The sequence below is a fragment of the Pelodiscus sinensis genome, chromosome 5 (genome assembly GCF_052426305.1).
Source record: "Pelodiscus sinensis isolate ZL-2025 chromosome 5, ASM5242630v1, whole genome shotgun sequence".
Classification (NCBI taxonomy): domain Eukaryota; kingdom Metazoa; phylum Chordata; order Testudines; family Trionychidae; genus Pelodiscus; species Pelodiscus sinensis.
The window spans coordinates 59,234,659-59,262,432 of NC_143056.1; the positions used below are offsets into that span (position 1 = coordinate 59,234,659).

Here is a 27,774-nt window from a genome sequence, read left to right on the forward strand (position 1 = left end):
TTACTGCAAGGTGACCCCAACATGTTTGCAGCCTTAGTTTTCCCTCCAGAAATGTATGTTCTATACTGCCCACCTTTCTCCTAGACTGTACAAATATATTGAATCTGTTATTCCTTTCAGGGAGTAATATGCACACAACTTGTTATCCCAAGAGGAGTTACCCAGGCTCCAACTTCCACACACTGGATTAGATAAAACAATGAAACATGTTTATTAACTACAAATAGAGAGATTTTAAATGAGTACAAATAATTAGGTCTAAAAGTCAGAAATGATTACAAGAAAAATGAAGATAAAATACTTCCCAGTGCCTAACTTAACAAACTATAGTAGATTCAAATCAAAGTTTTCTCACCAAAGGCTTCAGCAGATTGCTGACCACACTCTCAAGTCAGGACCCCTCCTCCAGAGTTCAATGGCTGCTTCTTTTGTCTTTCCAGGTGCAGAGAATGAGATTGACAGGGAGAAAGAAAGGGTTGGCTTGGGGTGTGTGTACCCTGGGTCCGAGTGGAAAATGTTTATCTAGAGGGGGATGAAAAGTATAAAAAGGAGGGGCAGAGTCTATATGAAGGATGTTCCCTGCTGTGGGTTTTTTTTCTGAAATGCCTGCCCCCTTACTTGCCAAGAATAGCCACTTAGTAGGTCATGGTCCATCAGCTTTGTTTATAGCTGTCTCTGGTGTCAGCTTGCTCTTTTTCTCTAAGAAACTGGTTTGGCTGCTCCACAGATTTATCTGGAAAACTTATGTCTATAGCTTCACATTAACACTACGATGTGCACTTTACTGATTAGCAAATTGAGTTTTTAATGATACCTCCCAAGGCATACTTTGTACATACATGTGTACAATAGTGTTTTGGGTGTGAATACTGTGGTATATTCTTTCAGAAAAATACCTTTATACTCTTTTGTTAACTATTTGCTTGCCTTGGTTTGCACAGTTCATGATCACTACCACACATTAAGCCAGACATTAAGCCAATACTAACTGATCAGGACGTGTAGTGGAATGAAAACAGGCCCTGCTCTGTGGAATAGAAGCCAACCCAGCACTGCAGAGTGAGCGTGAGGCAGGCTTGCTATCCAACCAACTGACATATCCTGGCCTCCATCGGAGGTAATTTTTTGGGAAAGGTAGAGGCTTCAATTTCAGATTTTGCCCAGCCCCTCCAAAAAACCTCCAAAGAGTGACACCATCCTAGGAAGACTTCAGGTCTCCCCTTTGCCGAGAGGCACTAGATCCATCCAGTGTCTCTCTTACCTCTTTTCCCTGCTGAACCATCAGCCACTTGTGTTATCAGAAATTAGCTTGGTTGCCTCTCCATTTCCTTATGATACCTCTTCTCAATAACCATCTTCATGCGTAAGCAGCAGGATATGTTCTCTGTTACCTCTGGCAGCTTTCTCATAACAGGATATTCCATTTACTTTCAAATCTATCACTCATTTTCATGGATAGCAGAAGTGTTAAGAGTATGATTATTTCCTTCCCTAGGCAGCTTTATTTTGCTGAAAGATACAGCACTTAATTCTGTGATATTTACAGATATTAATCTCTTCCATTTATTTTTAATTCTATACTGGTCTCAGAAATCTTGTCTCAGAGTAGTCATGATATCTGGTGTGTGTGTGTGTGCATGTGTGTGTGTGTGCGCGCGCGCATCTTCTCCAAATCTTCTCTTATTTTCTAAATCTGTTTCTAGAATTCCCCTGGGGAATTTTTATAGCCAGCTGGATACATGCCCCTTCCCCTATTGGATTGTGGCTTCTGGACACAAATGTCTGTTCCTCCCCTTTCTCTTGTATTTTTATCTCTCTCAGCCACATGCTTATTTAGAAGCTGTTAAGCAAGTGAGGTTTAGACAGGTTCCTATGCTTATTTAGAAGCCGTTAAGCAAATGCGGTTTAGACTGTTTCAAATGTGGTTTAAGTAGCTTCCTTTTATGTCAATAGATAACAGAAGATGCTTGCTTAGGAGCTATATTGTTTAACTATATTGTTTAAATAAAATTCATACGAATATGTATGTAATCCATGAATGAATGTGGAAGTGTGAATGAAAAACACCCAAAGATAAGGCAGTCCAGCTTTCTGTGACCTTTTAAGACAAGGAAGGATCCTGCAAGTCTATAAATTAATATAACAAGCAGCCAGGTGGGACTCTCGCTCTCTCACACAAGATGTAACAGCACAGCAGAAACCTGGGACTGGCCCAGATAAAATAAAGCCTCCCGCAGATCCGAAGGGCTCCAGCTCACCCTTTGTCCAGGTTTTTTCCTCAGCAGATCTGAGGAGGTGCAACATTTTTAACTTTCTGTTATTTTTACCACCAGTGGCTACAAAGTTATACAGTTTTGGTTCCCTTTTGTTCTCAGTTTCCCTGGCTGACAGTCTGTTCTTGTCTAGCATTCTCATGGGTGTCCACATCAACCTGATAAAATGTGTTTTAAAATGACTGGCTGCAGGTACAGACTAAATTTGTTATTCTTTCTTTGGCCCACCAATGAACATTAGTTAGGCAATTGGTCATGGAGAGGCAGATTATTAGAGCCCTGTGCAGATACCAAATTTGTGTCCAGATCCATATGCACAAAAATGAGCCATGGCTATCTGCATCTACTTTCATGGATGCAGATACCTGTGAATTAAAGCAGATATCGACAGGCTTACAGGGCATCACAGATGATGTGAGTAATTTTCCACTGCTCTGGGAGCTCATTTACAGAACTGTACTTAAACAGTAAAAATTAATTATTATAGTCAGCAGTAACTTCTTTCATCCAAAAGGACCTAAAGTCTGAGTTCATTGGCTGTTTATGTAATAGTTTTTTGCTTTCATAAGAGCATGCACAATCTCATGTCAATGGAGATTACATGCATGTGATCAGAGAACAATTTTTTTTACATTTGGGATCATTTCATTCACTATTCATATATGTTGTTCTGCACCAGCTGCAATACACCAATTTTGAGAAGATGAATAGTGACATGACTCCAGTTTATGCATTTTTTTCACCTTCTGACCAATGTTCCCTCTAAGCTTCATGGCAGCACAGATTCACAGGTGATTAATCAGCCCCGCCCAGTCAGTCAGGTCCATACATAGAGCCCTGAGCCTCTGTCTGGGTGGGGCTCAGGGCTCTGATTAATCACCTGTGAAGCTGTGCTGCTGTGCAACTTAGAGGGAACACTTCTTCTGACTGTTTCATGTCAACTTCTCTTTAGGGATGTAAACAAGTAGCCGAGCCTTATCAGTTAATCTTCTGGACTACTCACATTCCCTTCCCCCTTGCTGTCTCTGTATCAGAGGCAGTAAGGTGGGGAAAGCAGTTGCCGGTACTGAGGGGAGCCAGCTTAAAAGCCGGTTTCCCTCAGCACCAGTTATGTGGCACTGCCTATCCCTTCCTCCCCACCCCCACCTCACAGACAAGAGCTGCAGCTGGACCAGCCACTCTCCACCGCCAGCCTGGACCACAGCTGACAGAGGCTGCTTTGTAATAGCTCCCTCCCCCCCACAGCAGCTGTTTTTTTAATTGGGTCACCTTGGGCTCCCACCTGGCACCCCATGCTGTTGCCTCTGATAGAGAGGCAGCAGTGTGGAGTGGCAAGGGGCTCCCTGGAAGTGGGGCTGGGATTGCACTGCCTACTGGCCCCACTTCTGGGGACTATGGAATAGTCAAGTAACCAATAAAAATTCATGCGGTTCCCCGACTATTCAGTTACCTGATATCTAACATCCCTTCTTCTCATTTATCTGGACTCTACATGGTTCATTTAAAAATAATCCTTCTTCTCCCTCACACTTTATAGAGCAACAGTTATTAAATGGATCAGTCAAAGAGGACCCAAGTGGCATTTTTTATTATACTTTCTCGTGTTTATTGCCATTTCCCCCAAAACGCTTTGCAGTAGGGTTTTTTTTTAATCTATTTACTTAACAGAGGAAACCTGCATGGATTCCAACTGAAAATTCCAATGAAAAGAGAGAAGGTTTTTGGTTATGTTTTTTTTAAGTCCGAATACTATATAATTTGGTGATCAAAGATCCTGAGACTCAGATGACTTTGACTTAAGCTTTTGGGAGCTAAGCTTCTTTTTACTGTGTTTCTGTTGAACTGAACTGTTCAGATTTTATTTTTTATTTATTTATGTTTTATGTGTAATTGTGATGATAATGTCTGTGGATTATAAAATAGTCAAATTTATGTTGTAAAAAATAAATTGTTTAATTATCATAAGATATAATAAAGTTTTTTAATTAAATTTATTTCTTTAGTTCCTTTTGACACTCGAGTGTGAGGAGGCAGACCTTGTGCAATCCTTGCTAAAAAAAAAAAAAAAAAGCCTTAGATAGTGAATTCTGAGTCTCCATCTATTTTTCTATGGAAGTTGCGGGGCGGGGGGGAGGGAGGTTTAGGAACTGGAGAAGGGCAATTAAGTGAATTCTAGCTCACCCAAAGCTTTCAAAAGTCTCTTACTATTATATAATCTCTTATCTCATTTTTCCAAATTTCCTGATAAACTGATATTTCATTTTGTTCAATTCTAAACCAGTTATTAATACAAAAGTTTAAAAGGTAAACAAATTTAATTGGGGTTTTGATCTGTGAAGAATAATAAGATTTATATGTAGGTCAGAATATTGGTGATTTTAAAAGATGTTTGGTGTTTAAAAGAATGCTTGTGGAGAGAACATTAAACCATGTATATTCTTTTATATACATTCTAAATATGTGTAAAATTAAATTGATACCTAAAATAGCTGGCTGTTTTAGGTGTTTACTCTATTGTGCAATTGATAATAGTGAACTTGAATACCATGGAAAATTCTTTGGTGAGTGGACTTTCTGCACTCCTGTACTCAGCACCTACAGGGATCCATCTCATCCCTACGGAAAGCACCCTTGGAGCTGAGTGGCCTCCCACCTCTTTATTGGGCCTGGCACCTTGGAGAGAAGCGTCAGGGTTTATGTGGACGGGAGGAGCTAACAGTCTCAAGGAGCTGTGGCGATCATTTATATTTTTATAAAAAGAACTAACAACGCTTTGTAGAGGGGAGGTTAGAGATAACCTCTAGAGAAGACAGGGAAATAAACAAGAACATAAATATACGTAAAGTCCAGGGTAACTTCCTCTGAAGAGGAATCATGGGGTTATGGTTTAATAGGGAATTTTTAAAAAGATAATTAATTTTTTAAAATGTATATGATCCAGAGTCATCAAATTGAATGTTATTTGCCTATGCAAATACCTTTCTTTTATTACCATTGCATTCATTTCCCCTCCCCATTTCACTTTTATTTATTGTTTGTTACACTCCCTTCTTATATCTTGTTTTCGGTAAACTCTTTGGGGGCAACAAGCCATGTCTACCTATTAACTTGTACTGTGTCTGGCACAAGGAAGCCATGGGATCTTGGTGCATTGCTGTGCATGAGCAAGTTCATGTGTATTATGGAGACCTTGTAAAGATCTTCACACTCTTAATATCACAGCAATCCTCTTGTGTGCATTAGAAGCTTTGTAGGAGCTCACAGGCCTTCTCATCTTTCTATTTTCCCCTGATCCATAGGCTCTGAGTCTCGTGGGCTTGATACACTTATCAGAGGGAGGGTTGCTAGTTTGGGAAAACATGATACTTATAATAATTACATTTTCCTATAGAATTTTTAAGGGACACAAGAAAAAGTGCTGTAAGACTTGGGACCATGAAGGACCACAAAGCTCTGCTAATGCATAGAGAGTTGAGTTTCAGACTGTGTTCCTATTGGTCTTCAGCCTGACTCTGAGTGTACCAGAAGCAAGTTGAGACCCAAAGGAAAAAGGGTGAAAGATATTTAACAAAAAAGTTTTTAAGAAAAAAATCAAGTCCATCTATTCTTATTTTAGGTTAAAAAAAATGGGTCCCAGCTCTTTGTGTTGCTTATGTAGACAATTGTATTCCCTTGCTATTTGTATGTATTTGAATTCAATTTGTATTTTTATTCACATAGACATTGATGCTGATTTTTTTCTAAAATTATTTTGGAGGTGTGAGTGGTAATTTTATGTATGTAACTTTTCCATCCTGAAGGAGTAGCAGTCAAAGGCCTTTACAAGTCTATAGTATATACACAGGCATAGGTTAGTGAGCTAGACAGTGAACTACTTCACATTGGACTGAAGGAAAATTTTGGCCAAGAACACCCAGAAAGACCTTTGCTTTTACAAAAATTGATGTGGGATTTTTAATGTCTACATTGAGCAGACGTGGCTTTGAATACTAAAGTTGCCCCTGAAATATCTCTGTTGAGTAAGATGTATGAATCTTACATTTTATTTGCCTCAAAAATATATAACTGAATTGATCCTTCCTGTATATGAATGATAGGTTCAAGCAAACATGGGTTCTTCAAAGGTATGTGTGTGCTTCAAAGAAAATACTGTGGCACTGAGTCTTAGAGCCTGGACTTGGGCTCACAGGATTTGGGCTTTGGGGCTAAAAATAGCAGCATAGATGTTCCCACTCATATTGGAGCTAGGGCACTGAGATTCAGCCTCCATCTTGGGTTTCAGAATCTAGGTTCCAGCTCGAGCAAGAATGTCTACAGTACTTTTTTTTAGCCCCATAGCCCAAGCCTTAAGAATCTGAGTCATTTGACCCAGGCTCTCGGGGTTGGCAACACAGGTCTTTTTTCACAACCTCCCCCCCTCCCCCACGCCACCTCTTCACAGATTATCATTTATGTTTCAGATACAGCTGTCTGCTTGATCACATAAATGTGGCAGTAAGGCTGAAAGTCATCCTGGTGCAGAAGTCCCCCATAAAGCCCTCTGTGCTCCACTGAAGTCCTTTAGAGGGAAGATAGCTGAATTGGTGTGGCTCTTATGACAAGGATGAATTTCACTCATGTTCATGTATCTGAATGTTAACCTTTGTTAATTCTTAAATGGATTGAGATTAAATTCACATTGGATAGAATCCAAAATAAATGTGTGTGTTCTCTATATAAATTGTGTTTTGTTCTCTGTATTACAATTTATTTAGGATTTGTCCCGATTTGCTCACTGAGTCTGTCTCAGATTGGCCGTATGAACCTTGGAATGGATGCCAGCACCTTCAAATATTATACAATGTGTGGCCTTCAAGAGGGTTTTGAACCTTTTGCTGTCAACATGAACCGAGATGTTGCTATGTGGTTTAGCAAACGCTTGCCAACTTTTGTCAACGTGCCAAAAAATCATGCTCACATTGAGGTAACATGGCATGTTCAGAAGACACCTATTTCTAATCAGTTGACCTAGTCATGCCAAGATTCTAAACCCTCACTAATACTTACTGTCATCAGGTCATATATAAAGCTATTACTTATAGACTTTCGGGCTGTAGGGACCATTGTGGTACAGTCCTCGTGGAGTAAGGTTTAACAATTAATTTGAACTAAGGGGTTTATTTCAGAATCTCGCTTCTCTGCCACGTGTAGACGCGGGCAGTTACTTCGGGCTAGTCAGTTTCCAAAATGGCGACCGGCCGGGAATATGCTAATCAAGCGTGGGATATTAAAATCCTGTGCTTCATTAGCAATTTTGGTCACCCTCTTTAGCCTCCCTAGTTCGAACTAGGGGGCTAGTGCATACGTACCCTTAGTGTCTCATCTCTGGCCATAGAAGATATTTACTAATAGCAGTCACAGATGGACCAAATGCTATTGTATGCCATTTCATCATACCAAAACAAGTTAGGATTTTTGCCTCCACTACTTCCCTTGGAAGATTGTTCCAGAACTATGATCTCTGATCATTAGAAACTGTCATCTAATTTCAAGCCTTAACTTGATAGCTAATTTATGTCCATTTATTCTTATGCTAACATTGGCCCTTAAGTTAAATTATGCCCCTCCTCCCCATGTTTATCCTTCTGGTTAATTTATAGAAGGAAATTATATCTTCTGTCATCCTTTGTTTTGTTAGTTTAAACAAACCAAGCTCCTTAGATCTCTTATCATAAGGTAGGTTCTCCAGTCCTCTGATAACCCTAGCACTTTTCCAGTCCTTTGATAACCCTTCTCTGTACCTCTTCCAATATGAACTCATCTTTTTTAAACATGGGAGATCAGAATTCCCCATGGTAATCCAGAGAAGATTTTACCAATGTCTTGTGTGGTAATAAGTCTATAACTATTGGAAATATTTCACCTTGTGCATCCTAGGGTTGTGTTAACCAAGTCCAGTTTGGCTAATTCCAGAAGATCTCCTTGTCCATCTCACATGATAGTGCTGTCATGTCAGGTGGATGTTCATTCATATGGATGCAGTACAATCATTTAGATACTCAGAGCATGTCATGGACTATTTTAATCATTTTGTATGCAAATTTGTATTTTCTCTTTTCCATTTTTTACCCTTTTTACCTGCCTTCTTATCTTGAAGGCATATTGAGTCACCTTGGCCATAAATCAAGATAGAAGTCATTGGCATGCGCTATTAATATTAAAGTGTGACTCTAAAATATCTCTTGAATTATGAGTATAAGAGATTTACAATACAAATAATATTTGTTTTTGGATTTTTCTCTACTGAATGTTTGACTTGATGTTGCTATGTGAGGGTGAAACTGTTTAAATAGCTACTTGTTCATAAGAGGTTAATTCGTAGTCAGTTGAAGTCAGCATCAATTAATACAAAATTTCTATGATGTGTTTCTCAGTTTTTGAAATGAATTTGAAATTATTTTTATGATTTTTAGATAACAAGAATCGATGGAACCATTGACAGCCCACCTTGCCTAAAAGTGACCCACAAGACATTTGGCACCCAGAACAGCAATGCAGACATGATATATTGTCGTTTGAGCATGCCCATTGAGTTCCATTCAACCTTTAACTATGGCACTGGTGTAGAAAGTGCATCTGCTGATACTTTCCAAAAAAGGTTAGATTTATGTTTAATGATCTTGTGGCAGATTGCTAATCAAATTTTTTTTAAAAAAGCAGTTCACCATTATTCTCTTTTTTACATACAGTACTTCCTGTTAATTTTCCTCTCGGATACTGTAGTTTCATAGGATTTATGTTAGCGACATTCTTTTTTTATTAACAAAGTACCGTATTTTAAATGTGAGGGTTTAGATTACCTTCCAACAAAACTAGAGAACTAGATATTCAAACAAGAATTGAATCTACCAGAAGAAATAAAGCAACAGGGCTCTAGTTATTCATTGGCTTGACTTTGAGACATGCTGAAAACTCAGAAATCCCAGTGAGATCAACAGGATTTGCAAGGATTCAGCATCTCTGAGAGTTAGGCCAGAATCATTTCCTTACCCTCTCATCTTGAATACATATTGTCTAATCCCCACCCTGCTTTCATGTTTCTATTCCTCTTCATAGTTCTGTGCAAATCTAGTAATAGATATATTTAGGTAAGGAAAAAAGACCATCTGTTTTTGGTTGGCTGTTCTAAATATCTCTTTCTATAGTTCTTCCTCATGTCAATGGGAATGATCATGTGTGCATCACCTTTCTTCTTGGATCCTCTCTGAAAGGGTTCACTGCATTCCATTGACTCAGGGCATGGAAGTGCCATAGTCTATGTTCAACAAATAGTAACTAATCCATATGAGAAATTTATTTCAAGTACTCAACAAACCCCAGTATTAATACTTCAAACTACCATATAATTACAATAATGCTTTTTTCTTCAGAAAACAGGGCCACGAAACTGCTCTTCACACTACAACAGTAAGTAAACACGCATATCATTACTTATTTGTATTTGCTGCATGGTAACATGCTCATTTAAAAAGGGTTTCTTGAAAATTCCGGGGAAATACTTTACAATGATTTTATTTGTGTGTATGCACTTTGGCCTAAATTTTAAAATTTTATGCCTATGTTTATGCTTCTAAATTTATATCTAAACTCTATTTTTATTGTGGATTTTATCTTGTGTTTTTTATAGTTCTGCTACTACTTTATTAACTGTAGTATGTTTATATTGGGGCAGACCATTTTACTACATTTCAGGCCTTATTTTAGAAGCTTTACTGAAACATGTTTTTAAAACCCCTAAACAATATGCCCAGTAGTTATGCTGTTTTGTTTTTTGTTTTTAAATCTCCACGTACATGTGATGGTCTCTTTATGTATTTAATAATGTATCTTATTTTTGTCTTCATAATCTTCAATTCAATTTTACACTACTTTTTATCTTTTCAGTACTATTATTCTGTGCGAATATTTGCTGGTCAAGACCCATCCTCTGTCTGGGTCGGCTGGGTAACACCTGACTACCACTATTACAGTGAAAATTTTGATCTAAACAAAAATAGCACGGTGACTGTTACGTTAGGTGATGAAAGAGGAAGGGTTCATGAAAGGTAGGGTGCTTAACATCAATTATTAAAGAACTTTTTTTAAAAACTACTTATTTATTTATTCAAATGGAATTTAACTTTACTATTGACAAAGATGAATGAAACAAAAGTAATAGTGGACTATGTTCTAATGATCATTTAAATTCTAAGTTATTAGGTGGAACTAGTCAATAAATCATATTTGTTAATTAACAAATATTAGGTAGTGCAGTTTATCAAATAGGGGGAATTCTGTTTCAACTGACAATGTGCCCACCTCTCCTCCTTTTATTATACCTAACTAATCTCTTACAGGTGAACTCATGCTTTCCAAATCAGGCATGTCATAGCTGAGTGTTTCTCAGAAAAGTAACAAATTCATTCATACTTTTGCAATCTAATCTGAACTGTGCCCAAGCAAATATTGGTTCATTGGTGTAAGTGTGAGTAAAGACACCAGGACAAATGAGAGATGGCTTTGAAGAGTAAGGTTGTGTTCGTTTGACAAATGGTCAGTACAAACAGTGATCAGTAAAACACAGTTCTTTCACATTTCAAGATGTTCTGTCATTATTAGGACAACAAAACAGTAAAAAGCCTGACTTTTGCCTCAGAATTCCTTGTTATTTGTGAAAAATTAAATTTACGTAATATAAATCTTTACTTGTGTATTTAATCAGTCATGCCCCAGCTAATTATTAGTTTTCATTTTTCTTTCAGTGTGAAGCGCAGTAACTGCTACATGGTTTGGGGTGGAGACACATTTGCTAATTCCCAGAGATCAAGTCGCAGTAATGTTGATTTAGAGATTGGCTGCATTGTTGACTTGGGGACTGGAATGTTATCATTCACAGCCAATGGAAAAGACCTTGGCACTTGTTATCAGGTATTAGCAGATTTTCAGAAAATTAGCTTGCAAGATGACTGCTTTAATAAAAATGTCAAACTGTGCTGTGACAATAGTACGTATTTCTGACATAATTATCTTTCAAAATGTGTGTTGATAAAATAAAAAACCTGCTCATGTAATGCCACATTTCTCCTATTTCCAGTAGTACTCATTAAAAACATGAAATAGTACTGATACTAATGTTATAAAGTATTGATTGGAACTTCCATCTCTCCTATACACCAATATTTTCTTTGATAATTTTTATTTAATTAAATTTTATTTGATATGTAACATACCAAGGGAGGGAGCTGGAAAGATTTAGAGCAAAGTTAGGTTGTAGCTTCAGAAATCAAATCCAGATTCCGCATACTCTAAAGTTTGAATCTGAATATCTGATTTTTGCCTAAATATTTGAATAGAGAGCCTATCCTACTTTTGGATGTTGGTGCAGGCTTTGTATGTCTCCCAAAACTCTTGAATATTGGGAGGAGGGGAATATTGGGAGATGGTCACTTTCCTCCATCACCATGGCATTGATGTTTACCCTAATCTGGATGATTGGCTTCTAAGGGGCTTGTCTCATCAGCAGATGGGCTCATATGGACCTCACCAGGTATACACTCACAGAGCTGGGTCACCTGCTCAATCTTAGCAAATCATCCCACCTTTATGCCTATACAAAGGGCTGAGTTCATGGGGCAGTTCTAGATGCCACCTAGGCTTGGATATGATGACCTGGCTGTTGCAGGGTCCCACCAATTTCCCTAGTACCATGGTTAGAGTGCCTCAAGACCCTGGGGCACATGGTTGCTTACATTTACATCATCCCATTTGCTAGGATCCATTGTTTGGCATTAACGTGATGGTGACACTCTCTCGCCATGTCATCCAGACACTCTGGTGGTAGCTGTGAGGGTCGGAATCTCTTTCTAAGTTCTGCAGCCCTTGCTTGCTCTCATCACTGATGCATGCTATATGGGCTAGGAAGCCCAGATGAAATGGACTGCCTTGCCTTTGGGGATGGTGCATGGTGGTCACAATGGACAACATGACCTCCATATACTGTATCAACAAGCAAGGTGGAGCCTCATTGCTGCTTCTGTCAGAGATCGCTCTGTGATGGGAACTACGCATAGCCTCTTCTATCCACCTAGAGGCCTCATACCTTTCAAGGGTCCATAATTAGCTGGTAGATATTCTCAGCTGGTGCTTCATTGCCCAGGAAGGGTTGATTCGACTGGATCTCATCCACACTATTTTCTGGAGGTGGGGGATTTCTCCAGATAGACCTCTTTGAAACCAAGACAACAGGAAGTGCCCTCAGTTTTGCTCTTTCCAGAAACACAGTTCAGGGTTGCTAGCAGATACCTTCCTGATCCCATGGCAAGACAGTCTGCTGTCTGCGTTACTGCCATTCCCATTATTTCACAAGGTGCTCCTAAAAATGTGCAGAGACAGAGTGAATATCATCCTGATAGCTCTGGCCTGGGCTCTTCAACACTGGTACCCTACTCTGCTATAGCTGTCAGTTCAACTGCTGGTTAAACTACTTCTCCTGGACCTCATCACCCTGGACATGGTCACCTCCACCACCTGGACCTTCATTCCCTCCATCAGATGGCATGGAAGCTATGTGTTAAACCTGGCAGAGCCATAGTGCTCAGATAACCACAAACCCACCACTAGACTTCTTGTCCACCTAATGGAAAGCATTTTTCTTGTGCTGTTGCTCCCAACACAGTTTGGGGCTCATATCCATTTCCATCCTTCAGACACCTTTAATACCTTGTGTTCCTTAAACAGGAAGGCCTGGCAACTTGTTGCTGGAGATACACCTGCAGCCATTTCAACATTCCATCCAGGAGAGTCAGGTCACTCTGTTTTCACCCATCCACTGGTTGGGTGCTTCCTCAAGGACATGGACAGACTCCATCCACCAGACAAATGCCCTGTCCTGGCATGGTACCTTGACATTGTCCTCTCCCCGCTTATGGGACTTCCTTTTGAACCCTTGGCCACATGTTCCATCCTGTACCTCTCATGGACAGTGATTCTTCTGGTAGCCATCGCTTTGGCCCAGCAAGTGTCTGAACTTTGCACACTAATGAGTGAATCTTTTTGCACTGTTTTTGAGAAGATTCAGCTTAGATCTTACTCAGACATCCTTCAGAAAGTGGTCTGTAGCTTTCATACCTGCCAGGATATATTCTTGACAGTTTTTTATCTTAAGCCCCACAAGAGCTCACGGGAACAAAAGCTGTACTCCTTTGATATCAGAAGGGCCCTCCTCTTTTACACTGACTATTCCAAACTGTAAAGGTCTAGAAAACATGACCAATGAGGGAAGACTGAAAGAATTGGGCTTGGTTAGTTTAGAAAAGAGAAGACGGAGAGGGGACATGATAGCTGTTTTCAAATATCTAAAAGGGTGTTACATGGAGGAGGGAGAAAAATTGTTCTCTTTGGCCTCTGATAATAGGACAAGATGCAGCAAGGGAGGTTTAGGTTGGACATTAGGGAAAACTTCCTAACTGTCAGGGTGGTGAAACACTGGAATTGCCTAGGGAGACTGTGGATATCAAGACTGGATATATTTAAGAGCAGGTGAAATAGACATGTATCAGGGATGATCTTAGACAGTGTTTGGTCCTGCTGTGAGGGCAGGGGACTGAACTTGATAGTCTCTCAAGGTTCCTTCCAGTTCTAGTATTCTGTGATTCCACAAGTCATCACAACTCTTTGTGGCAGTGGCAGAGCGTGAGAGGATACCAGTATCATCAAAATATATCTCCTCCTGAATCAGTTTTGAATGTACTTTGACTTAGCCAAGGTTCCCCTGCCACCTCTCACAGCACAGTCCATGCAGGCACATGCTGTCTCAGATGTTTTCCTGGCTCATGTTCCTCTCCGGGAGATTTGCAGAGCTGCAATTTGATCTTCTGTCCATACTGTCATAACACCGTACGCTATCATGCATCAATCCAGACAGTATGGGGTGTTTGGCACAGCAGTGCTTCAGTCAGCAATTCATTTACTCTGATCCCTCCTCCTGGGTAAGGCTTGTGAATCAAAGTATGTGAACAAGCACTCAAAGAAGAAAAAATGATTATTCATTGTTCATAACTGTTGTTCTTCTGTATGTATTGCTTATATCTATTCCATATCCACTTTCCTTCCCCTCTGTCAGATTAGCTGGCAAAAAGGAACTGGTGGGCAGCCAAGTTGGCAGGTTCATGTATAGAGCACCACTCCAGGGGGCTCCAAAGCTGCCCCAATGGGCAAAACTTTCCAACAGCTGTGCACACACCTAATTGGAATAGATATGAGCAATACATCTTAAAGAACAAGAGTTATGAAAGGTGAGTAATCATTTTTTTCTCTACTCCTAGAGGAGTAGGCTCATTTGGAAGCTTGCAGTGTTGTTACTTATTGTGCTTAGCTGCTCTCTGTATAATTTAGAGGACTGCTTTTTCCAGTGTCGCCAATTTGTCAGTCATGATTCTGGCTCCCCTCCAAATCATTTAAAAAGCATTGAACTAAATTAAACGGTAAAAATGGATAACAAAATTCAATCTAAACTATTGGGCACAAATTCAGTAAGAGGCTTTCTTTAGGCACTAAAAGAATGGTTAGCACTATAAGCTGAGGAGTATGGCTTGACTGAAGCATCATCTCTAATCGTTTTTCTATTTTGTGGATATATCATTACTCCCTTTTGTTATTTGGAGTGTTAGCTTGGATTATAGGTTTTCATAAGTTGTAAAACCTGCCAGCAGCAAAATAGCTAATAGGCAAACTGAATAAATGAAGGTGGATGCTTTGTGATCAGCCAAGGGAACAGGCACTCAACCGAGGTTCTTCCTGCCTGTTGGGAATTGTAACATGATATTTTTGGTCGTCTCCAGGACAATAGTTCCACATTGTTTTTCATTATAGCAAATTCTATAAAATGTACATAAGCAATATCACTTGCTCTCCCTTTCCCACACTTACTTTCATTGTGCTGGGGCAGGGAGTTGGGTGCAAGAGTGGGTGTAGGCTCTGAGCTGGGGCCAAGGGATTCCAAGTGTGGGAGAAGATTTAGGGCTCAGCCTGGGCAGGGGATTGGAATGCAGGGGTCAGTGGTCAAACTTCACCAAATCCACTGGACATTTCATGAGTTTTACTTTTTATTAGTGCCTTTGTGGTTTATGGGTCCAAAATCCTTCATAGACTGTCACACGGAAGGATAACAATCTCAGCTGTGAGGTGTGCATTGGTTGGGCCTAGGACAGGGGATGGGTACGGAAGCGAGGGGTGAAAGCTCTGAGAGGGAAACTGGGTGGAGGAAGGGGATTCAGGCAAAAGCAGAGTGTTGGGGTGTACAAGAGGGTGTGAGGAGCAGAATCTGGGAGGGAGTTTTGGTGTAGGAAGGGGTGTGAGGTGCAGGCTCTGGTCCAGAGGCACTTACCACCAGTGGAGGAGCCAACAGCCATGCTGGGTCCCTGGGAAAAGTGGGTGAGGGCTTGATGCAGGGGCAGGGCCAGGGGCACCCTGCCTTCAGCGATGCCTGGAGCGTGCCATGCCACCCCACCAGCCTTCAGAGCCACCTGGAGTGCACTGTGTTGCACTCCAGTGATGATTTAAAGGACCTGGGGCTCTGGCTACCACCATTGCTGCAGAAGTGGCTGGGAGCTACAGCCCTCTTACAATTGCCAGGCCCTGGGGCAGTTGTCCCCATTTCCTCTTGCCTAGTGGCAGGCCTGATCACCAGCAGTGCAGTGAGCTGCTCAGGCAACCTGCCTGTCTGCCTTAGCCCCACGCTACTCCCAGAAGTGGTTGGCTGCTGGCATATCTCTACAGCCCCTCAGAAGAGTGGGGACGGCATGTCTCTATGCACTGGCCACCCCTGCAAGTGCCGCCCCGCACAGCTCCCAGGAATGTGATCAGCCAGTTGGCGACCACTGATAAAGGGCACATTAGTGAGATTTTGCACACCCAAATCGACCCAGATGTATCCATATGAAACAATATCAGCATTTAAAGAGATATAAGAGGATACATTAAAGATGTTTCACTTAGAAAATATCCACATAAAATTGTATGGTTTTTATATAAGAATGAGAAAATTGTATTTGTCCATAATACTAACGCTTACTGGATCTTACTTGTAACAATGTTGCTCTCTAGTGGATGTAGCCTACATAACAAAAATGTTCTATGAACACGACTTTTTTTTATCAGAGAACTGGTACTGACCCCTATATGTATGACACCTAATATTTCCTTATCAACAATTCATGCCAACAATTCATGAACTTCTTACACCTACAGGCTGTGTCTAGACTGGCAAGTTTTTCCACAAAAGCAGCTGTTTTTGTGGAAAAACTTGCCAGCTGTCTACACTGGCCGCTTGAATTTCCGCAAGAACACTGACGATCTCATGTAAGATTGTCAGTGTTCTTGCGGAAATACTATGCTGCTTCCGTTCGGACAAAAGCCCTCCTGCGCAAATGCTTTTGCGCAAGAGGGCCAGTGTAGACAACGCGGTATTGTTTTGCGCAAAAAAGCCCCAATCGCGAAAATGGCGATCGGGGCTTTCTTGCACAAAACCGCATCTAGATTGGCACGGACGCTTTTCCGCAAAAAGTGCTTTTTCGGAAAAGCGTCCATGCCAATCTAGATGCTCTTTTCCGCAAATGCTTTTAACGGAAAAACTTTTCCGTTAAAAGCATTTGCGGAAAATCATGCCAGTCTGGACGTAGCCACAGTATTTACAGCAGACCTTTGAAATTTGACAGGGGAAAAAACCTTCCATTTTCTTATCCCAGGTGGTTGTTTTTTTCTTTTCAAATTTGGATGAGTTATAGGGCATTGAAATCGCATTATTAATTTCAGGCATGCAGGGCAGAGGAGGGTGAGGAGGGGTGCTGATGTCAGGGTGCCCCCTCTCCCAATTTGTATCCTTTCTCCACAGAGCAGAGAGGGGGCACAACAGGACTTGGGAGGGAGTTTGCTGGCTGCTTTAGGGAGTGGGCCAGGGCAGGGGTGAGCCTGCCTTAGCCCCACTGCACCACCAATAAGGAGCCACCAGTAGTGCCCAGCTGGAGCCCACATCCCAAACTCTTATCCCAGTCATGACCCCCTTTCTGCACCCAAGCCCTTATCCTAGACCTGAGCACTCCTGCATCCAAACGCTGTCCCAGAGGCTGCACCTAGAACCCCCTCCTACATCCCAACTGCCTTCCCCAAGATCAGCTCAGAGCCCCTCTCACACTCCAGGTCCCTTAATCCAAGACCAGAGCCTGAACTCCAACCCTCAGCCCCAACCTGATAAAAGTGAGTGAGGACGGGCAAGAGAGGGAGAATAGAGTGAGCAGGGGCGGGGCTTTTGAGAAGGGGTGGGAAGGAGGCGGGGCCAGGGTATTTATATTTGAGGTAGACCTTGGATTGCACTTATATTCAAAAAATGATCTCATGCTTAAAAAGGTTGTAGACCACGGTTATAAGGCCTGGTTGCTGCTGCAGTAGCAGCAACAGCACACACTGCACTGGCAATCACCTGGAGCAGAGATGGCCCATTTGCTCCTTTTCCCCAGCACCCTACCAAGCAGTTCCCAAAAGTTGACACTTGGCTCCAAGTCCAATCCCTCTGTCTGAAAATGCTTCATGGGGCATGAACCACCATCATTAATTTATTACACCATTGCCAAAAAAAACCCAATGTTCCTATCATTAGGTGGCTCCACCTGGTTTACCAAGATTGTATTTCATAGGCTACGGCTACACTGCCATTTTTTTCGGAAGAAGATATGCAAATCGTGCCTTCATTTGCATATCTTCTTCTGATTCTTTTTATGGAAGAAGTTTTTCTAACATTTGTCTCCGTGCAGACGGGGCCAAAAGTTAGAAAAACTTCCTCTTTCGCAAGACCCCTTATTCCTTGTAAATCAAGGTTTACAGGATCTTGTGAAAGAGGGTTTTTTTCTGACATTTGGCCCCATCTACGCAGGGTCAAATATTGGAAAAACCTCTTCCACAAAAAGAATCGGAAGGAAATATGCAAATACGAGTATAATTTGAATATCTTCTGAAAAAAATGGCAGTGTAGCTGTAGCCATAATGTTAAGAAGATTTTCTACCTGTCGCAGCTATTTTCAGCACCATGTCAATAATTGCTTCTAGTATTGTTAGTTTCTGAAAATGGTTGGCAGAGCCAAAAAGCCTTGTGCATGAAAGCCTCTGTTGCACTAGATCTCAAGCATTTTTAGCAAGCTATTTTAAAAATGACTATTACAGCAACAACAACAAAAACCTTGGGTAGATAACAATGTATGTGTTAACTAAAATTATCCTGAACTCTTAAAGTTCTAAATAAATTAAATGTTGTGTGCTGCTTTCTTTGAAAACTACTGCAGTGTGATCTCTGACATTATGTTCAGTTTTAGATTAATGTAACAGCTGCTGAATAAAGTCATTGAATGTATTGTTCTCATAAGAACAATTATCTCTTTTGAGTTTTACAGAATTCCTTGTTTTTTAGATGCTGGGATAGTTCATTTAGGAGTTTTTTTAATGTTGCAAAGTTCTCCCAGGATAATGTGATAACATTTGATTATTACTATTCCTGATATGGCAACTTTCAGAATGATGCTTCTATTACATGGAAGCCATTAAAACTCAGAGCCTTTGTACTAAACTTAAAACAGAATATAATAAAAAGAATTTTCTCTTTTTTTCAAGTCTTCTGTTTCCCAGACAACACTTCTGAACATACTGAGTGGTTTTCTGATTTTTGTTTAATGTGCTTGAGGAAAAACTGGTGTACTAACATGAGAACATGACACTTCTACAGTGGTGTAATACATTTTCTGTGAAAGTACTTGGACAATAAAAGTTAAAAATCTGCAAATGAATCATATCTCAATAACTCAAGCAGAAGAGGTTTCCATAGAATAACTGACTCATTACATATGACTTTATAGTACTGATCCTGAAAGCATTTACCTACAGGCTTACCTTTAAATTCATGAATGGTCTCTTTGACTTAGATGTGGCCACTTGCATAGGTCACATCTAAACTACATTCCTCTTCCAAAATAGGAATGTAAATGAGCCCAATCGAAAATGCAAATGAAGTGCAGATTTACAAATCTTGCACTTCGTTTGCATAATTGCATGAGAGCGCTTTTTCGAAAAAGGGTTTTTCTAAAAAGAAACCACAGTCTAGATGGGATCTTTTTGGAAAAAAACCTGGTTCTTTTGAAAGAACCAGTACCCCTGAAAAAATGTGTACGGGTTCTTTGAAAAAGGTGGGTTTTTTTGTTGGGTTTTTTTTTATATGGTTTTTTTTTTTTCAAAAGAACCCCATCTAGACTGTGGTTTCTTTTTCAAAAAAACCTTTTTTCGAAAAAGCATTCTCACGCAATTATGCAAATGAAGCACGAGATTTGTAAATCCACATTTTATTTGCATTTTCGATTGGGTTCATTTACATTCCTCTTTCAAAAGAGGAATGTAGTTTAGACATAGCCATACTTAACATTAAGTATGTGCATAAGTGATTGAAGGATTAGGGTACATTGTACAGACCAATATAAGGCACACTGTAGTTTGTCAATCTAATGCCCCATGAACAATTATTTAATAAACATGTAGAAGTTGCAGGACAATGTATATGACATTGAATATATTGGCAAAAATTGACACTTGATGCATTTTTAATTGTGATAAATCTATTTTTTCAGGTTGAACCAACCACAAAACTATTTCCAGCAGTTTTTATACAACCTACAAGCACAAATTTGGTTCTTTTCCAACTTGGTAAATTAAAGGTATTTGTAATTGTTTTCTATCAATAAATGTTGCTATTTTAAACCTGCTAATTCTCACAGAAAAACCAACTAGTGAGATCCTTGTGTTGTTAAAATATAATTACTTTTACAAAATGTGTAAATTTGCTGTTTATACAAGGACAGATTGTAACAATGAAATTATAATAATCTGAAAACAGGCTGGTGAGCCTAATTTCAGTATTGAACAATTTGGTAGACATTATAGTAAAGAATGTGGATTGCTATAGAACAGTGGTCCCCAACCTTTTCAGGTTGTCGGGCGCCAGGGGGCGTGGCCGTTCGCCCGCCGGGCGCCAGGGGGCGGGGACACTTGCGCGCCCGGGGGCGGCCCCCCCCAGCCGCGTGCCCGGGGGCGGGGCCTGCCCACAGCCATGCGCCCGGGGCCGGCGCCCCCCCCCACAGGCAAGCGCCGCGCGCCCGGGGCCGGCGCTCCCCCCCGCAAGCGCCACGTGCCCAGGGCCGGCGCTTCCCCCCGCAAGCGCCGCACGCACGGGGCCATGGCGCCCGCGTGCACCGTATTGGGGACCACGGCTATAGAACAATGTGATGGCCACAAATATTACTGGGTTCAAAAAAGAACTAGGTAACTTCATGGAAGATAGATCCATCAAGATGAGTCGGGATGCAGCCCTAACCTTCTAACTTCCAGAAGTCATGAGGGGAAGATGCATGCATCACTTTCTAATAGCCCCATTCTGTACACTCTTCCTTATGTTCTGGACAACACTACTGTTACGACAGGATATTGAGCAAAACAAAACATTTTTCAGAGGTGAAAGTAAGGCTCTGCAGCCTAGCATGCTGCTCCAGTAAGAAACGACTGTGCTCCGGTAAGAGCCAGCTTAGGCACTTTGCCCATTGAAAGGTGCCGGCGGAGAAATGTTGTAGGTGACAGGTTTGTGAGAGGGGCTGGTGGCAGAAGCTGCCTCATCTGACTGCTGCTGTCTGTCCCCAGCTGCCATGTCCTGGGGCAGGCCCTGTGGCTCGGCTTTGGCAGCCGAGCAACTGCCGCAGCCGCCAAGCCATGGCAACCTAGTTTAGTTTTGTGCTGTGGCAGCCCATCCCAGCTCCTATCGTGGCGGCCCACATTGAGTTTCATACAGCCACAGCAGCCCAGCCAATAAGGCCCCAGTTGGGGCCCAGCTCCCATCTGGCCACAGAAGCCTGTCCCAGCCATAGCAGCCCAGCCCCCATTTGGCCACAGGAAGAACTGATGGTGCCCCTCCGCACCCCACTGTGGTAGGGGGTAGTAAGGGAAGCCATGATTTGGCTGTCATGATCCTGACCCGGTCCCTCATCCAGCCACTGCTGCCCAGATGCAGTGGCCTGGCCTTGGCCAGGTAAGGTACCAGTCCCAGGGCCCTCCCACACACTCTACTTCCCATCCCTAGCCCCTGCAGTGCTTCCTGCACCCCCTCACCCCCCACCTCAATCCCCTGCCCTAAGCCCCTCAAACTCCCAAACCCTGACTCCTACATCTGCGATGTCCCCAGCCCTCTGCCCTAACTTGTGAACCCTCTGCAACTAACCTTCTGCCCTGGGCCCCCTACACTCCACCCCACACTTAAATTTCTTATGGGTATTCTTATATCGCAACCCACCCCCTATAAGGCAGCCATTATTCTTATGCAGAAGTCATATATTTGAGTGTGTGTTTCAGTGTAGTTTAAGCCATTACATAGTAATATTTGTGTCATAAAACTTTGGTAAACAATTCAGACTGTTTTCTTTTTTAATGTTCTGATGTATTTATTGCAGAACACCATGCCTTTATCAGCAGCAATCTTTAAAAGTGAAGAGAAAAATCCCATTCCTCAGTGCCCCCCACGTCTAGATGTGCAAACAATTACACCTGTGCTATGGAGCAGAATGCCTAATAACTTCCTGAAGGTGGAGACAGAACGTATCAGTGAACGTCATGGTTGGGTAGTGCAGTGTCTGGAGCCACTGCAAATGATGGCACTTCATATTCCAGAGGAGAATAGGTATATTTGGAGAGAACCACAACAATTTTCTTGTGAAGGAAATATGTAGGAGCAGCTGATTTAGATCCCCCTTTCTGAGGGTTATCTTCTATGCCTTGAAGTACAATCAGTTGTTGTCTGAATTACTTTGACAGTCATTAAAAAAATTCTCATACTTATTATAACTCACATCCAGTAATATGGGATTCAAATAGATTTTGCAAGTCAAATCATTTTGATTCCATTTGACCACTTCATGGTAGGTAGGATAAAAATCTGTTACAGATGTTCAGAGAATAACTGATTTTGCTTCATTAAAAGATAAGATAGGCCTTTTAAAATACTTTGGAGTGAATCTTCTCTCAGTTCAAAATACAAGCATCTATCACATGCAGATGCTGTAATTGTGCTTCTTTATGTAGTTTTAAAAGTATTTAATATAATCCTCTAATTCCCTGTAATCTTCCTTTGTTTTGTAGTTATTATGCTACAAATTAAACTACATATTTTTTATTTAAATAATATTTTAAAAGTTATACTGAAAAGATGTGGAAGAAACTCTGGGCAAAATTGTAATTTTTTAACCATATTTATTTGGAGATTGATTTAATAATTCTGCTTGTGATAGGTAAATTTTAGTGAAAGTTATCTTATGAAAAAGAGCTAAACATAATGTACTTTATCAAAAAAATACTACTTCAGGTACTCTTCAGAAAGGCTCCATTTTATGATCGTACTGAAGTGGGTTAAAATACTCTGGTGCTCCTTATGCTAGATAACTTTCCTGCTGTATCCCTTTTATTTCAGTGCCGTAAAATCGCGAGTATAATGCGCACCTATGTATAACGCGCACCTACCTTTTCAACGTCAGAACCTGGAAAAAAGTGAACTCCTATATATAATGTGCACCCGCATTATACTCGCGATTTTATGGTGTGTATATATAGGAAGAAAGGGGCAACTCCCACCTGCAGGCTCACCCAGGAAATGCACACGCAGCACTGGGGAGCCGGTGGCGGAGTTTGAAACCTGTTCCCTGCCCCCCACCAAGCTGCCCGCGCACTGTGCTGAGTTCGCGCCTGCTGTGGGGCCCCTTGCCTCTCCCTCTCTCCCCCCAGCTGTCTGCACCGAGACCAGGCAGGCAGTGAGCTAGGGCACTCCTCACCTTGTCCGGGAGCCTGGCTGAGCTTGCACCTGCCGCGGGGGCCCCCTGCCCAGATGAGCTTGCGCCACGCTGAGCTCGTGCCTGCTGCAGGAATCCCCTGCCCAGCTGAGTTCGCGCCTGCTACGGGGGCCCACTGTCCACGTGCCATGCCGAGACCGGGCAGGCAGCGAGCCAGGGTGCTGCAATCTGGCGGCGCCGCCGGCTCCTCGCCTTGTCTGGGAGCCTGGCGAGGTGCTGCACTGCAGCTGGAAAGTTTCTGTACAGAGGGGAGGGTGAGTTTAAAAACTTTAACAGAAAATCTCCTATGTATAATGCGCATCCCGGCTTTGACCCTAAAAAAACGGGAAAAAAAGTACGCATTATACTCGAGATTTTACGGTATATGTCTTCTCTTTACTAGGGACTTCTGATTGTTATCACAACCATTACATTGTCACCTGCTTCTTTGGTTATGTGGACATAGGGTACGTCTACACTGCAAGGCTGTGTCTACACTGGGCCACTTATTCTGGAAAAGAAGCCGCTTTTCCAGAATAAGCTGCAAGCTGTCTACACTGGCCGCTTGCTTTTCCAGAAAAGCAACAACGATCTACTGTACAAAATCAGACGCTATTCCGGAAAAACTATTCTGCTCCCGCTCGGGCATAAGTCCTTATTCCGGAACACTGTTCCGGAAAAGGGCCAGTGTAGACAACCCAGTAGTCTTTTCCAGAAAAAAGCCCCGATCACGAAAATGATGCTCGGGGCTCTTTTCCGGAAAAGCACGTCTACATTGGCCACAGACGCTTTTCCGGAAAAAGGGCTTTTCCGGAAAAGCAGCCTGCCAATGTAGATGCTTCTTTTCTGGAAAAACTGAAAACGGAATAGTATTCCGTTTTAAGCAGTTCCGGAAAAAGGTGCCAGTGTAGAAACAGCCAAACAGTATTTGGAAATAACTAACGCTGTTTTAAAGTAACTTAGTGCGTGTCTACACAGCAGGCAGTTATTTTGAAATAGTGTCAAAATACTGCGAAGTTGGAGGACTTCTTACTCCAACTCTTGTAACCCTCATTGTACGAGGAGTAAGGGAAGTAGGAGAAAGAGTGCTCTGTTTCAAAATAATTGTAGTATGTACACTCCCTATTTCGAAATAAGCTATTTTGACTTCAGCTATGCAATTGACGTAGATCAATTTGCATTATTTACTTCAAGTCAAACTCTGCAGGATAGACTCACTTATAGTGATTATTAGGTACTAAAGTGAATATGTGTGGTCTAAAGCAAAACTGATCAGAATCTTATCCTTTAACTCGCTGTGCCATTATCCCTATATTCCCCCAATTTGTTTATGGATGTATTTAATACAATAAAGATAATTTATTATGTTCACTAACATGTTTCTTTGTATTGTATAATAGGTGTGTTGATATCTTGGAGCTATGTGAACAAGAAGATTTGATGCAATTCCACTACCACACTTTAAAACTCTATAGCTCAGTTTGTGCACTGGGTAATAATAGAGTTGCTTATGCACTTTGTAGCCATGTGGATCTGTCTCAGTTATTTTACACAATAGATAATCAGTATTTACCTGGACTCTTACGTTCTGGATTCTATGATCTACTCATCAGTATTCATTTGGAACATGCCAAGGAAGCCAAGCTCATGATGAACAATGAATTTATCATTCCAATTACAGATGAAACTAGGAAAATTAAATTATATCCTGATGAATCAAAGATACATGGTTTACCAGGAGTTGGGCTTAGCACTTGTTTGAAACCAGGTTTTTATTTCTCTACTCCTTGTTTCATTGCAGCCAGTGAAGAACATCAAAAGCCCAGTCCAGAGATACCACTTGAGATACTCAAAATCAAGGCTATAAGCATGCTCACAGAGGCAGTACATGGTAGTGGTGTTCATATCCGAGATCCTGTAGGAGGGAAAGTTGAATTCCAGTTTGTTCCTGTTCTTAAACTAATAGGAACTTTGCTTATAATGGGGGTTTTTGATGATGATGATGTGAAACAGATTTTACTCCTCATCGATCCTAATGTGTTTGGAGAGCACAAGGAAGAAACAGAAGAGAAAACAGAGAAGGAGGAAGTTACACAGATTGAAGAAAAAGCTGTGGAAGCTGGAGAAGAGGCATTAAAGGAAACTAAACCTCCAATAAAAGGCTTACTGCAGACAAGATTACCTGAATCTGTTAAACTCCAGGTGACCATTTTAAAAGTAAATGTACATAGTATGACATTGATGTGACAAGGATGGAGTATATTGTCTGTTATGTGCACTCACTCGTCTGGGATTCAGGATTCCCAGATTCTAGTCCTGGCTCCATTATTGACTTGCTGTGTGACCTTGAGTAAACCACTTAATCTATATGGTGTGTGATTCTTTCTATGCAAAATGGGTTTAATGCTCATAAGCAAGTACTTCACAGGCACATTCTAGGGTAAAAGAAACATATAGAAAGCATTGTGATAGTATGCCAAGTAATGTTACAGATTACAATAATAAAATACATGTATATATTTAACAACTTTATTTAAAAATTAGAGTTAGTGAAAAAATAAATAATTTTATTATTCTCATTTTTGTTGTCTGCAAAATAGAAGAAGCTTTTGAATTAGTGTGCGGTGTCAACTGTTTTTCATTTATTTTAGAGTTTATGGTTTAGATTCTCTGTTAATATATTTAACTCTATTTTTTCATGATAGATGTGTGAACTACTCAATTATTTCTGTGACTGTGAGCTGCGACACAGAGTGGAAGCTATTGTATCATTTGCAGACAATTATGTGTCTAAGCTGCAATATAATCAGAAATACAGGTACAATGAACTCATGCAAGCCTTAAATATGTCTGCCGCTTTGACTGCCAAGAAGACGAAGGAATTTCGCTCTCCTCCTCAAGAACAGGTAAAATAAAGGACAGGCAGGGTATTTTTTAAGTGTGATAAGTGAGGAAAAGAAGAGGTAGAACTGTGTAATACCTACAATAGAATTTTGACTGTGGAAAAGATGAAACATCTTTCCCACAACATTAGACTGCCACAAAATGTTATATGCCAATATTTTCAAACCTGAGATCCCAAATTTTCCTAAATCCATGTTTAAAGTCTGCCTATCTTTTAAAGGTGCTGAAGTTAATTGGAACCACAGTCAGTCAACATATTTGACAATTGGGTCACTTTTCTAGAAGTGACTAAATGTGGATCTAAGAACTTTATTTTCAAATCTGTGTGAAAGTTCTATCCTGACAAACTCTGAAAGGAGCTCTGTGAAACTATCAGTTTTTGCTTTTCAAGTATAGTTGGCCTGTATGTAGATGGATTTGTAACTATAAAGTCATTTCCATGTCTAGCGTCTCAATTTTGAGGGGGAAAAAATCCAGAGAGAGAAAGAAAAATGTCCTGATTAGTCAGAAATCTGTGAAATGCCAGAATCAATTAATTTATCTGTTATTTGCTTCATAATTTCATATATATTGTTTTCGAGATGAATGCAAAAGGTAGCAGGCATCAGATTTGTCATGATGCTGTTTTTTTTTATAGTTTTTATAGTTTGGTTTTTCTGTTTTACTTAGATGAGGTTTGGGAATTGATTGTTTACTTTTTCAAGGCCATTGGTTAATGTCACCTCTAAGGTTTTTTTTACCGTTGGGAATGGATGTATCTCTTTATATGATTCATAATTAAAATCTTTAAGCCATGTTGCTTAAATATTGCCATAAGCACATATTTACTTATGCCAAAAGCATGTGTTACACTAGTTCTCTTGAGAACCAAGTGTATATAGTAACAGTAAAGTATGTCTATGTTACCGTCCTCTGTGTAAACCCCCATATAGTCCTAAATGTTTGGGTTTATTTTTGTCCTTAAGATTAATATGTTGCTAAATTTTCAACTGAGAGAGGATTGTCCCTGTCCAGAGGAGATTCGAGAAGAGTTATATGAGTTTCACGATGATCTTCTAATTCACTGTGGTGAGAGGCAGATTATTTTTTTCACTGACAGAACATTATACGTTTTAGTTCTCTTTTTTTTCATGGCAAGCAAGATACTGATGACATAAATTACTTTATTTTAGTTGTACTATGTATCTGATGACCATGTCTGGAGTTCCAAGTCCCAAAAGTATCTAAAGTGTGTGCTGTGGTTTGCTCCCATTGTAATGTTTCAGTTGAATTGAACATTTTTATTATTTTTATCACATATTAGTAAAATGTTCAGTCCTGCCTAGAGTTAGTGCTAGAAAAAGGAAGAAATTATTATGATTAAATTTAAATATAAAAAAAATAGACAGGCAAGAAGTTCTGGAAACCCTAAAATTAATTAGACTTACAGCTGTAAATGGAGACTGACCCATTAGACCTAATTATAATTACATCTTTTTTGATTGTTGTGCTTCATAAGTTAGGAAATACCAGAATTAAAGTTGCCTACGCATCTTTAATTTGCCCCCCTTATGTTTGTGTTCTATTCTTTAGTTCCATGAGCACATAGTATTGTTTCCACAAGACTCTTGCTTTAGAATGGACCTGTTCTTGGGATCAATCAGGGCCTTGTAGTGAAGGTTCTGCTTTATTTGTTTGACACATGC

The 27,774-nt window shown here is 40.7% G+C and overlaps 1 protein-coding gene across 22 annotated transcripts in view; it reads left to right on the forward strand.

Annotated features, from left to right (window-relative positions):
• The window catches only part of RYR3 (ryanodine receptor 3), a 522,680-nt gene that overhangs the window by 258,067 nt on the left and 236,839 nt on the right, over positions 1–27,774 (forward strand). For all 22 annotated transcript variants that reach the window (XM_025189447.3, XM_075927047.2, XM_075927048.2 and 19 more), the window contains 10 exons: positions 7,028–7,236; positions 8,726–8,910; positions 9,683–9,719; positions 10,197–10,357; positions 11,054–11,219; positions 19,952–20,038; positions 21,818–22,044; positions 24,586–25,387; positions 25,891–26,091; positions 27,055–27,157. In XM_025189447.3, the coding sequence (XP_025045232.1) occupies positions 7,028–7,236; positions 8,726–8,910; positions 9,683–9,719; positions 10,197–10,357; positions 11,054–11,219; positions 19,952–20,038; positions 21,818–22,044; positions 24,586–25,387; positions 25,891–26,091; positions 27,055–27,157 (2,178 nt within the window). The remainder of the gene's footprint in view (positions 1–7,027; positions 7,237–8,725; positions 8,911–9,682; positions 9,720–10,196; positions 10,358–11,053; positions 11,220–19,951; positions 20,039–21,817; positions 22,045–24,585; positions 25,388–25,890; positions 26,092–27,054; positions 27,158–27,774) is intronic.